At 39.2% G+C, this 13,816-nt stretch overlaps 1 protein-coding gene across 3 annotated transcripts in view; it reads left to right on the top strand.

The window, feature by feature from the left end:
* LOC134649378 (uncharacterized) overlaps positions 1-13,816 on the top strand; it is a 34,908-nt gene that overhangs the window by 9,647 nt on the left and 11,445 nt on the right. For 2 of the 3 annotated variants that reach the window (XM_063504106.1, XM_063504105.1), the window contains exons 1-4: positions 6,310-6,488; positions 7,098-7,278; positions 8,200-8,428; positions 10,712-10,879. In XM_063504106.1, coding sequence (XP_063360176.1) covers positions 6,310-6,488; positions 7,098-7,278; positions 8,200-8,428; positions 10,712-10,879 — 757 coding nt within the window. Of the gene's footprint in view, positions 1-6,309; positions 6,489-7,097; positions 7,279-8,199; positions 8,429-10,711; positions 10,880-13,816 lie in introns of those variants that run through there. The other variant, XM_063504107.1, reaches the window with a different exon arrangement.

Genomic DNA, 13,816 nt, shown 5'->3' with positions numbered 1-13,816 from the left:
ATTTATTAAGTGTAAAGCTCTGAGGGAAATTTCTGTTATTAAGCTTTTACGAGTATAACGACCTCGGAAATATGTTGGTCTCTCGTTACCCAAAATAAACTTTCTTCGTAACTTTTATCAGAAAGTTAAATATCGCCAGGCGTGCGGAAAAGCACGACTAACGGAGAATATGACTGTATTTAAAAGACATTTACTACGGTAATGCCACTGCATTATTGTGGAAGTACTAAACATTATATTAAAATGTACCACAAAGAGTAGTAAACTGAAATAGATATCATATACTAAAGTAAATGTGACCAAATCCACCGGTGGCCGAGGCGGGAATCGAACCCGCGTCTTCAGCTTACGTAGGTACACTCAACACGCACATAACATTTCACAACCCATCACATACACTACACTGAAATCTTTCCCGGACTACACACCCAGAAACAACGCGTATACCTACCGATAGCGCTGAGTTTCTGGCAACAAAACACTCTACAGAGTGGAGGGGTTTAGTCCGTAGGCAGCTAGGAGACAAATCTCCAGTACAGCCGAATCGGGCATGCTACCGCGCGGATACCGGGCCGGAGTATCCAATGAGGATTACCTTCACTTCTGACAAAAAAACACGTCCTGACCACGGCGGTACCCGTCCCGAAAGGGTAGGCGCCTTTGACCAACTCTAAGGGTAAAGAGTAGCTACTACATACAATGCTGTCGAAATATAATAAATACTTCAACTAACGAACCATACAATTTATTTTTATGAAATATTTTGATTTCTGATTTTAAATAATCACTCTACCGTGACGTTCTTCAAACAAAAACGTCTCTTTTGACAGTGACATATGCGATCCATATCGTGTCCTTAGCAATTTTTTTAAATATCTTATGGTTCGAATCAGGCCGTCAGTCTTGTGCAACATATTTATGAGGATCATGTACACTGTACAGTCAGCAGCAGAAGTTGCTAAGCGGGCGAGGTGCTCAAAATTACCTTGACGCGCTCTTATTCTCTTAACAATAAAATCGCGTCAAGATAATTTTGAATACCTCGTCCGCTACTTACACATTTTATTTTAGTAGGTTCCTATTGTAATAATGGCATAATAGTTATATCATCGGCATGATTTTAGATTTAAATACTTAACACGGAATGAAATATTATCCTCAATAAGTAATAATTTTACATCCGTCACGAGTCATAATTGTAAGGAAAACCTGTGGCATACCGCAGACGTAAAATACTTATTATACCAACATCGTATCTTTAAATACAGTTCATGAGTACCTTATTCACTGAAATTAAGATTCAAAATGCCGTGACCTGCCGGTTTTAATACCGCAGTTTGCAGCGCGGAAGGCGATGACGTCACGACTTTCGCTTTTCACTGCCAAGGCGCGCGCGACCGATGACATGATCTTTGTGACGTTAAGTCACTTTTGGTGACATTATGCTGCCGTCTTTGTCACTGAGCTTGGGTGTGAAAGAGAAGGCTACGGGTAATTTGTAAAGGTTATTGCGTGAAACGAATGGGATTAACTCTTGATCTTAATTCAGTGGAGAGATGAATGAATAAAATGCTGCTATTATCTATGTAGAAAGTAATTATAACAGCTACTTATAAAAATATGTATTGTTATATTATAAGTGTAAATGGATATAAGTTTCAATTATAAGTACGAGTATTATAACACAAACAATATAGTTTATTAATGCAATTAGCATTATAAATCAACATTGTCGATAGCATTATAACGGGTTTAGACAAGCGACACAAAATGGCCGGTATTATGTGTGACTTGTCTAAAGCATTTGACGTAATAAGTCACACAATGCTCCTGGATAAGCTAAGATGCTATGGCGTGACGGAAGAGGCGCATCGCTTAATCGCTTCATTTTTGTCGGACCGAAGACAACAGGTAAAACTGTCCTTTAATGGAAAGCGATTCCAGTCTGAGATTGGCCATATCAAAATAGGCATTCCCCAAGGATCAGCCCTTGGAAATACTCTGTTTCTAGCCTACGTCAATGATCTCCCATCTGCCATCACCACCGGGCTGTCAGTACTATTTGCAGATGACACTACGGTCATAATCAACGCGCAAACGTACGAGCAGCTTGGTGAGAACATCAACGAGGCATGTATGCAGTTAAAACGGTGGTTTACTGCAAATGGGTTACTTCTTAACGTCAGCAAGTCTAACGTAATGTTATTCTCAGGACGGATGACTACTGTGACCCCATGCGTAGTGGACTGCCCGATGCCAATGTGCAGTGAAACGAAGTTCCTTGGCTTTATGTTGGATTCGAATCTTAACTGGAAGTGCCATGTTGACCGGCTATGCAATAGATTGAGTAGTGCAGTCTTTGCGTTACGTAAGTTGAAACCCCTTATTTCGTACGTTTCATTAAAATCGGTTTACTATGCTCACTTCCACTCGCTAATGACGTATGGTGTACTCATTTGGGGAAACTCTACGGATGCCAATCGAGTGTTTATTATGCAAAAACAGGCAATACGAACGCTAGCGGGTGTGAAGCCTAGACATTCATGCAGGGACCTTTTTGTGACGCACAAAATAATGACACACTACTCATTATATTTATTCGAAATTATTATGTATGTAAGAAATAACTTATCTTTATTCAAACGTGTTGAGGTATCTGGTATAAACATTAGAACTACGGGTAGATTACGAACAGTTCCACGTCGCATGGCACTTGCAGCAAAAAACCCGCGTGTCATCGGTCCGACTTATTATGAGCGATTACCTGCAGAAATAAGGGCGGAAACGTCCGATACAACATTCAAGCGTCGATTGAGAAACTTTTTACTGGACAACCCATTATATTCAATAAGTGAATTTTTTGACATAACTGTATAATTTATAATCGCGTTCCTATCTTTGACATTGTTTTCGTTTAATTATTGTTATTATTTGACGATCCTTCTCAGGTGATTTTTTTTTCTCATATTATGAATTTAATTGGATTAAGCATCTTTCTATTATTTAAATGTATTTCTGACGATCACAATATAGATTCTTATAAATTGACATGAATGTAATTTGTACTGTAATCATATATTGTGAAATAAATAAATCTAATCTAATCTAATCATGATTTTCTCAGTCATGCAATTTAATGCCAAGAAAGATAAAATTACCCAGTATGTTTTATTTTTCTAAGCGCTCTTGAAGTTGTGAACATACTGGGTAATTTTATCTTTCTTGGCATTTTTTTTAAAATTCCATTCAAAGATCTAACGATAGTAAATGTTACCATACTGAATTGGCCTATCTATCAGCTTAGCACACAAAAAAAATCAAGCATCTACCGCAATAATTCACGTCACCATAAATAAAAATCTCATCGTACTCGGCGATAGGTGAAAAATTAAAAAAAATCATAACTCCGAAAATACGAAAAATCGCGGAACATACATGGGGGTAATTCAGATAGCCCTCTAGGTCCTCTACCTCCCAGCTTCAGTATATCACTACTTCTTGGGACACCCTGTATAGACCTACTCAATACAATACCTACCTATTACACAATACACTTCTTTTACTTTTATGTTATTTCCCCGACAGCACAATTCAACCATGGAAAATAACATTAAGTATGTCAGGTCATGCCACTTAAGCCCAAGGGCAGCAATGCGTGCGTGTAGCAAGCTACACGGTCGCCGACAAGCCCCTCAGACCGCGTGGCCTTGGTCTGGACGGACCGTGTAGACAGTTGTTTCCAACAAAATTTGACCAAAACTCACCAAGGTCAGACCAAGGACAGAGACGGTTAGAAGGCTTGTCGGCGACCGTGTAGCAAGGGCTTTAGAACTCAAGTTCCGCCAAGTTACTTTGATGGCGCCAGTTATTTAAAAAAATCGTATTCATTGCATTTTTGCATGTAATGTAGCATCCTGATCCTGACCTCTTAATATTTTATTACATACTCGTAGGTAAGTACCTACATGAAAAAATGTGCGCAACATTTTTTTAAAGTTCGGTCCCTGCAAGTTGTCTAAGGTTGGTGCCATAAAATAAAATAAAAGAATGCTTCGATTAAGAGCTTCAAGATGACATATATTTCTCAACAGTATATAGGTATATCAATCGGACACTTCTCATACGAAAGTGCCCATTTTCCTTTCAAGTCTCAAGTACAAGTACCTACTCTAAACTCTAATAGTAATAATTTATTAATGAGCTAAATTTACAGTCAATGCGAGAAATTAAAAAAAAATAACTGTTTATGCGTGGTAAATTATTATTCATCTTTATGAGTCTTGCGTAATCCGTGCGTAAAATAATGCAAGACTGGGTGCATAAAACAAGAAGAACATGTTTAAGTAACTCGAAGTAGGTAATACGGTATACATAATGTTATCAATTTATCATCGACAATGCAACGCTGCACGCCGCCTCTGTATCTGTTGATTTCCTTGATAAAATAATGAGTGACGGAATGAACGACAAAATCGCGGCAGTAATGCGATGGCGAATGTTACTCATTTTATGAAGGAAATTGAAAGTTAGAGCGGTGGCAACAACGACTGCGCAATAGTACCTAATGCTACAGTTAACATCCGAACGATACCTTACGATTCCATTTTTAATAGCTTAGGTACTTACTTGGCTGGTGCGATGACCCAAAATGAGTCATGTCCTCCAACAAAAAAGCACGCCACTTTGCTCGCACCAGAGTGGTATCACGCCAGCTTTTGCCGACGCCGAGCTTACGGAGATCTGCCTGATCTGGCGGCCTACCCAAGGTGACGATCGCTTGCGCTTTACCATCGAATCGCTTTGTGTCTCTCTATCACTCTTCCATAGTGCGACAGTGACAGTTGCGTTTCGATCGCTACGGAGCGTAAGCGATTGGCAGTTTGGCTACGCGGCCTGGTTCCGTAGATCGCCATTTACGAGGGGCGTTCAAAATATTCTCGGTATTGATATCTTACGACCTCTTCTAAAATTTCTTTCGTTACTGGCCGCTAAGGTTTATTCATTGACATTAAAAAAAAGTATAATTCGAACCGAGATAGTCTTTTGTTTTTCTGCAATTGCTGAACAAACATGAACATCCTGTGCGAATTGACAATGTTAACTAAATTAGAACATCGATGCGTGATAAAATTCTTGACAAAACAGGGTAAAAATCAAAAAACCATAAAAGAGGAAATGGATTGTGTTTACCGTGAGTCTGCTCCTTCTTTATCTACCATTCAAAAGTGGTCAAGCGAGTTTAAACGCGGAAGGGAGAGTATTGAAGATGACCCTAGACCTGGCCGGCCTGTAGTAGCTACTTCACAAGAAAATATTGATAAAGTGGAAAAACTTATATTGGAAGATGGTCGAGTGAAGGTAGAATCTATAGCACAAGTAACCAATCTCTCTATTGGTACCGTACATGATATTATACATGACCATCTTAATATGTCAAAAGTAAGTGCAAGATGGGTTCCGCGAATGCTGACTCAGCTTCAAAAAGACATGCGTGTAGCTTGTTGTTCCGATTTTATTGACCTGTGCGGTGAAAATCCTGATGAGGTGCTGCAAAGAATAGTTACTGGAGATGAAACCTGGGTTCATCATTATGACCCAGAGAGTAAACAAGAGTCCATGCAGTGGCACATTAAGGGTTCAGCTCATCCCAAGAAGTTGAAGGTCATCCCTTCAGCTGGCAAGGTCATGGCCACGATATTTTGGGATTGTGAAGGAGTATTACTAATCGATTATAAAGAAAAAGGTGTAAATATCACAGGACAGTACTACGCTAACATTCTACGTCAATTAAAGGATGTAATTAAAGAAAAGAGGCGAGGAAAGTTAACCAAAGGTATTCTGCTTCTGCATGACAACGCCCCCGTCCATACTGCTCATATTGCCAAGGCAGCTATTGTTGAACGTGGGTTTAAAACTATTACTCACCCACCGTATAGTCCGGACTTAGCCCCCAGCGACTTCTTTTTGCTCCCCAATCTTAAAAAGGATCTGCGTGGAAATAAATTTTCTGACGATGAAGCATTGAAGGCGGCAGTGGAGGAGCATTTTTACACGAAAGATAAAAAATATTTTTACGAGGGATTAAAAAAAATAATTGATCGATCTTTTAAGTGTATGAACATAGGGGGGGAGTATATTGAAAAATAAAAATATCAAACTTTTCGTACTTGTTTGTTTTCATTCTCATACCGAGAATATTTTGAATACCCCTCGTATTTCCCATTTTTTAGTCCGCCTGAGATTCCATTTATAGCGAATTAATTTTTATGGTAATTCTATGTACCTATGAAGTTCATGTAACGCAAGTAAATGTCTAACTTGTTTAATATCTTTCAGTTATGGATGATCGTGTGTCTAACAACGTCACTGGCAGCACCTTCACCACAACAGCTGGGACTGGACATCATTGACCTGGCCGCCATTAGCAGAATGTCTCCCAAACAGCTGGAAGCTCTGGCTGAGGGTCTGGCGGCGGAGGAAATCATGAGGTACCTACTCGCATAAAAATAAATACATAAGTGTAAGGTCTGTGTAGACGCTCGAAGCGGGGCGTGCAGCGTGGCGTCGGGGTCAGGAGTAATTTGAGCAGCGTGCACTAAGGCCGCTCCTATACTTTATACTTACGTTTGCATTTGTTTAACACGCCGCACGCCCCACCCCGCTGCACGCCCAAATCGAGCGTCCACTCAGGCCTTACACTAAGATGTTGAGTAATTTTGACCAGTCGCTTTTCGGTGAAGGAAAACATCGTAAGGAAACTGGACTAATTCCAATAAGGCCTAGTTTCCCCTGTGGGTTGGAAGGTCAGATGGCAGTCGCTTTCGTAAAAACGAGTGACCACGCCAATTCCTGGGATTAGTTGCCAAGCGGACCCCAGGCTCCCATGAGCCGTGGCAAAATGCCGGGACAACGCGAGGAAGAGATGATGTTAAGTAGTTTTGAGTTGATGAATAGTCAAAGTTTTTGTGGAACATTCCTCATTAGCGGAAGGAATTTACTTTAAAACCACACTGATTTGGAGCCATGAAAATGTATGTTGGGCCTTAGTCGTCACATCTCCTGATTCTTGAATTACCTAAACAGATTTCTTTTTCTAGGACAAAGAGGTCATCAGCACAAGCGCTAAGCTCCGTCGTGTCGAAAGCGTCATCAGCGTCATCCATAGGCAGCAAGATCGGACTCCTCGGCCAAGCATCATCAGGGGCGCTGACTTTCATCGCCTCTGCTTCAAGCAAGTCAGGCCAACACGACGAACATCCTGGATATTCTTATGAACCGGTATAGTACACGCTTCATTTTTTTTTACTGTGGTCAGTGTTGCCTCACTGTCACACTTACGTACGAATTTACAAGTACGACAGAGAGGCAACACCTCGAACGTTGTTCGCGGCAAGCCCTCAGGTTTTTGATCAAGGCTCGGATACCGGGTAAAATTTCAAACCGTTAACAAGTATTTAAAGTAAAGTCTTTCCATTTTGGTTTGAACGCGTTCCTTGCTGGTCGGTTTAACCGAAATAAACTGGTATTTTTTAAACCTGTGTTATCATGTTTTGATTAATGAGCCTGTTCTACAAAAAATCTGTAGGGTGATTGAAATTGATAAAACACTTATCGCAAATACACATTTACGTTTGTATTCTGTTGTCAAACAAGCAGTAGGAAATTATCGCAGAAGCACTCGATAATTTCCCACGATTTCTTTACAGAAAAAGCTATGACATGCCTTTTTTTCATAGCAATGTCATGATATTGATTTTATTCCATTAAATCTCTATTTCAAATTTATTTATGTTTTTCAAATTGCAATTTGAAGATTCAAAGACTTATTTAACAAGCATAATAATAAAAAGCTGAAATTTAATTGATTTAGTATATAATTATTATGTAATTCTGCCAAAATGAAATAAATAACATACCTAATAATTATAGCTCAATGATAGTTGTTCAATGATAATTATAGCTCTATGATTTAATCGAAAGTTGCGAGCTACCAATCACTTTCATATAGTATTCAGATTTTAATAATGATTCATATCGACTTAACTGTTATACCATAAAAATACAATACAAATACTCTTTATTGCACACCTCAATACAGAAAACCATACAATAAATACAAAATAATTAAATTACATACTCACCACCCCTGAATACTTTTTAAAACTTCAATACTTTTTGAACCAACACATATATCCGCAGCAAGAAAGCAAAGTCGACTTCTGGGGTCTCAAGAAATCCATCCTCTACACACTTCTTCAAGCAGTGAAGGCCATCACCGGAGGGGTGACCATCTTGAAGGGTCAGCTGATCAAGGGCGGCGGCGCGCTGGCCTCGACCTTGGGAAAGGTCATATCGGTCAAGGGTGAAGCTGTCAGCAACTTTGGCAAAAAGATCGTGTCATCAGCCGCTTTGAGCCATAAGAAACCATGTAAGTGTTTTCCAATATTTAAAGGGCGTGGGAGGGAGAGGAGGTGGTCATCATCATCTTCCTCGCGTTGGCCCGGCATTATACACTTTTTTACGTATAGTCTGATCTACTTATTACTTTTGATGCTGACTGTTCTCGTAAGTGCGAAAGTTCGTTGCAAGAGTTTCCCGCGATCTCACGTAAGATGCAGTGAAAGGGTTTATGTTTGTACTTAACCATTTTATGATCAAGTAGGTACTTAGCCTAGGATGCCTATTAAAATAATTTAGCATCAATTAGTACCTACTTCATTAACATAAATTTTACATTTATTTTATAATTTTACATAAAAAATTACGATATGACGTAAGCACATAGGAAAACCATAGGTCATAGGTCATAGGTAGGAAATGTCCTTATTTGTAAATCATAATGGTTGCAAAATGTATACTTCTATGTAATTAATGCTTTAATCGGGCATAGCAACGGTAAATGTTTTCCTTGCCTCTTAATTAAGTATGTTTGAAGTTAATTATTATTTATTTACCTACTTACTTATCCTCATTATGACTCTTATTGTGAAATCATGCGTCATATTTAAGTTCAAAGTAAATACTTATTATATTTTAACTGAAATTAACGTCGGGACAGTTCCCACAGTTAAAGTTGCTGAGAATGATCTGTACATATTATAATCACGTCGGAATTTTTGGCGAAGTGCTACCCCACACTAGCGTCTTTTGAGCGTCGGCGTCTAGTCAACGCTATGGCATACTTGTGAGCCCGACGCCACGCTGCCACAGGGCGGACACGCCATACATCAAAAATGATTTGCGTTTATATGTGTGCGCGGCACGTCTGTAGTGTCTGTACACGCGTCATTGAGTTTCTGACGGAATCCTGACGGAATCTCAGTAGAGCGACTTACGCACACATTCATGTCGCGGCCTGTCGCGGGCGAGGTAATCCGAATCGGGGCGGGGCGGTGCGTGTCCGTTCTGTATGATAATGCTATTACTTATTCTGTGACGCTGCACGCTCCGCCGAACGCTCCGCTTCGAGCGTCCACTCAGGCAGGGTTGGGCAGTATTTCAATTACATGTATTTGAAATACGTATTTGAAATACAAATTAGTATTTTGTATTTGTATTTTAAATACTACCTCAAAAGTATTTTGTATTTGGTATTTCAAATACTGCACTCACATGTATTTAGTATTTTGTATTTTAAATACTTCAAGCTTCAAAATACATTTCTATAAATACATTTTATTAAATTCTATAATCCTAAAATGTCTAATCTCTCGCACAAGCTGTGAGCCGACCGCGAACCTCCGATCCAGCCGAGATACAATTTTCATTGGCTGGATACTGGATCTATATTAGGTCAACTTCTGCGTGAAACTTTTCGTTTAAATCTAGGGGATAGGGTCATTGCAGTAGTTTCCGTCCATGCACTAGTTTTCGACGACTTGACGGATTATCAAATATATATTTCATTTTTAATTTACTACTTTTTGCGAAATCTTCATCTTCCTCGCGTTGTCCCGGCATTTTGCCACGGCTCATGGGAGCCTGGGGTCCGCTTGGAAACTAATCCCAGTAATTGGCGTTGGCACTAGTTTTTACGATAGCGACTGCCATCTGACCTTCCAACCCAGAGGGTAAACTAGGGCCGTAATTGGAATTAGTCCGGTTTCCTTCACCGAAAAGCGACTGGTAAATATCAAATGATATTTCGTATATAGTTCCGAAAAACTCATTGGTTCGAGCCGGGGATCGAACTCGCGACCTCCGGATTGCAAGTCGCACGCTCTTACCGCTAGGCCACCAGCGGTTCCTTTTTGCGAAATATCATTGTTATATGTAGACAGATATATTGCTTAGACGCCTTAGACATAAGGATTGAAATCAGTCCAAATTTGTGCAGGAATGTAGGTATATATTCAAATTTCGTCAAGTGGACGTAAACTAGAGCTGGACGAAAACTAGCGCAATGACCCTATAAGTTTATATGAAAGGATATTCGTTAACGTTAAAACTAAATGCTTAACAAAAAAATAATTAAAGGTATATTTTGTAATTGAAATACAGTATTTTAAACACTGTAATTTGTATTTTGTATTTCAAATACCCGTCACCAAAGTAGTTTGTATTTTGTATTTCAAATACTTTTAAAAATGTATTTTGTAATTTGTATTTCAAATACGTGGAAGCCAGTATTTTGCCCAACCCTGCACTCAGGCCTTACACTAAGGGTTGTAAACATAACCCGTTTTCGCATGATCTGTGTTTAAATTTCCAGCACCGCCGGTATACGGGCCGCCGCCTGCGCATATTGACTACCCTCCGAGCGCGTACGGCGCGCCGACAGCGCCCGCGCATTACTCGGCGCCGACCGCGCCGGCGCACTACGGCGCGCCGTCAGCGCCCACCGGCTACGCTTCACACAAATACCCCTCGCATTTAGACGGTATGTATGACTGAACACAGTTATGCTGTTAGTTCGTCTTTTTTGGAAAAACAAGGCTGTGACAAAATATGGCGGCGTGGTAATCGACCCAGCAGTTAGCATACAAACTTACGCGCTGGCCACGACATTGCGCGACATGGCTTAGGCTAAGTCGACAACCATAGGTTGGAGCGAGACACGGCGATCGAGCCTTTCGTTCCCACCTATGGTTGTCGCCTTAGCCGAAGCCAGTCGCGCAATGTCGTGGCCAGGCCGTTAGCGTAGACAGGTTCTGTTACACTAGCAGAAATTTGATTATTTATTTCATAATTTGAGTTTCTCAATCCGCCTGCTGGATTCTGGAATTCATGGGTAATTTAATAAAGGTTCATCATTAACTGTATGTAATACGGATAAGTGCGACTATTCCACGTCTGGCTGCTTTTGAAGTACGTACCTACGTAAGTGGAGTAAAGGCCAGTTTAGTTTTAGTTATTTTATCTGTTTCCGACATAGAAATAGAATGTATAGAACAACAGTCAAACTTAAAAACTGCGATCAAAAATGAAATGCAAGTGTGTGCGTCAATTGTCTATGTGAGATCAAAAATAGTGATGTCATGTTACAACATATTAATAATCTATCGGTGTTTGATTGCTTATAAGACTACTTTTCATTCAAATGTGTTTTTTTATTATAAACTGAAATAGATACCATACACGATTTCGATGATATTTGCTATATGGGGGTGTTCGGGGGCTAAAATAAAATTTAACTAGAGTTAGATCAAGAAAAGTCTGCAACGATTTTGATAGCTCACGCAGTGCAAGTGTTATTTTATTATTAACGTCAAAATTCTACGAAGTTATGAGGTATAAATAACACTTGCACTGCGTGTGCTATCAAAATATTCAGTCACTATTAATATACCGACGAGTTATCGATACTGTCATATGAAAATTTGGTCAAGCCCTAGCGTAAAGTAACGGTTTATGTTTTTACACAAAATATTCTAAATTATTGACTAATATGATAAAATATTAGCACACAACGGAAGAAAAACTTATAATGAACTGTATAAACCGGCTTCTTACACTCTTTATGCTGTTAATTTGACAAAATATCGTTAAGAAAATTTCGCTCGGAATATCATAATTACATTGGTAGTCTGACTCTTTCGCACTCATGGGATGTTCATATACTTGATGGCTTCCCTTTCGCACACTTCAGCTGTCTGTCAAGCGCGAGCGCGAAAATTCTAGGTCTGTGGTTTCCGATATGATATTGATAATGATCTGCCAGTGTCAAAGAGACGATTTTGGTTGAAGAAATGTCACTTTTAACACAGCAAATCAGTATGGGAACAGATTGAATAATTAAAACTCGATTTGGCCTGTTAGTGTATGAACTATGCATTATGCAATAATAATAACATAATCGCAAATATGTGTGTAACACAGCATAATGCCTGTAGATCGGTACCATAACAAATTAATAGACACATCTTTGAAAGTGCGGAAGTTCAATCTTTGAACTCAACCAATATACGAAGCCATATATGGCGGATATGATATTCAACTCTATTGACAGCTAATAAAGTTCAAATTTAAACAAATAATTTTTATTATCGGTAAACGGTTAAATTCGATTTGAGTTTTTGATTACATACCTATATCTTTTTTGGAATAAAACATCATCACGTTACCGCATGATGATTATTTTGTATGAAGTGTTTAACTAATTTGTAATATATATTAGTTCGGCTATCTATAAAAGAGTAAGTAGTTATTCCGGATATTTGAGTTCACCTAGGAATGGATTCGAAATGAATAAATGTAAAATGAAACAAATGAATGCATTTATAAGATTAAATAGTTAGTATAACATAGGCGAAATAAATGCTAGTCACTCGTCACATTTCAAAACCTGCACATTTTAGGTAGGTGTGTAATGCTTGCTTTGTTTAGGTTATTTATTGGTTCAAACAAAACTTTGATCACCGACCACTTATTTAAACCTTAATTTACCAAATAAGCTCAATAATTGAGGTCAGAATAAAATACAAAGCAGGATAGCATGTTGTGTGCCCTGCGTAATTAATTTCAAAACACGTACACTGTAATACAAACTGTATATTAGAAAGAAATAACTAAAGGAATTTTAGCGAAATTTTAACATTACAATAGATTATTATAGACTTATCTGTAATTAGTCAACCTTTTGTCGAATCACGTAAAATCGTAAAGTTTTAATGAGCTAAAACATTACAACATTTTCTCCGTCGCCCAAGTGGTAATAAAATTAATGCTACATTACCAAATATAAACACATCTATCGTATACACTAATAATACTGTTAATGACAAGGGCGCACTGGTTCTGATAGTATGTTTATTTCATGAAACCTAAGAGTACACTGCCAAAAATGGTATATCAAAAAGAACATCAAAATATATAAAACAAAGAAATTCAAATTACAATAAAAGTATAAAAGTAAACGTATAAAAAGGTGCGTCGCCAACATTCCCCCCTTTTTTATTAAAGGGGGAGCTTAATGAGCTTCCTCAGGGGCCGCCGCAAAAGGCCTCCAAGGGTGTGCACATCCGCAACTCGCACGACGCCATCAGGACCCGGGAAGACAGCAGTAATTCGCCCACGGGGCCAGGAACCTCTCGAAGAGTTGCCGTCCGCAATAAGCACCAAGTCTCCGACTGCTAGTTGGGGGACCTCACCTCGACCAAATCTGGGTGTTAACGTTGGGAGATATTCTTTTACCCAGCGGCGCCAAAAATGCTCTGATAATCGGACAGCCTTACGCCAGCCGCTTCGTGATAGGAGGTCCGTTTCTGCCGAAGTGACTGGAATTGGGCGACCTGAAGACGAACCCAACAGAAAATGCATGGGCGTTAGAGATTCCTCACGAATCGCACCAGAATACACGATTTATAGGCTTGAATCT

This window comes from Cydia amplana, chromosome 7, assembly GCF_948474715.1.
Source record: "Cydia amplana chromosome 7, ilCydAmpl1.1, whole genome shotgun sequence".
Lineage (NCBI taxonomy): Eukaryota > Metazoa > Arthropoda > Insecta > Lepidoptera > Tortricidae > Cydia > Cydia amplana.
The sequence above is the reverse complement of the archived record's forward strand: the minus strand, read 5'-3'. Positions and strand labels throughout refer to the sequence as shown.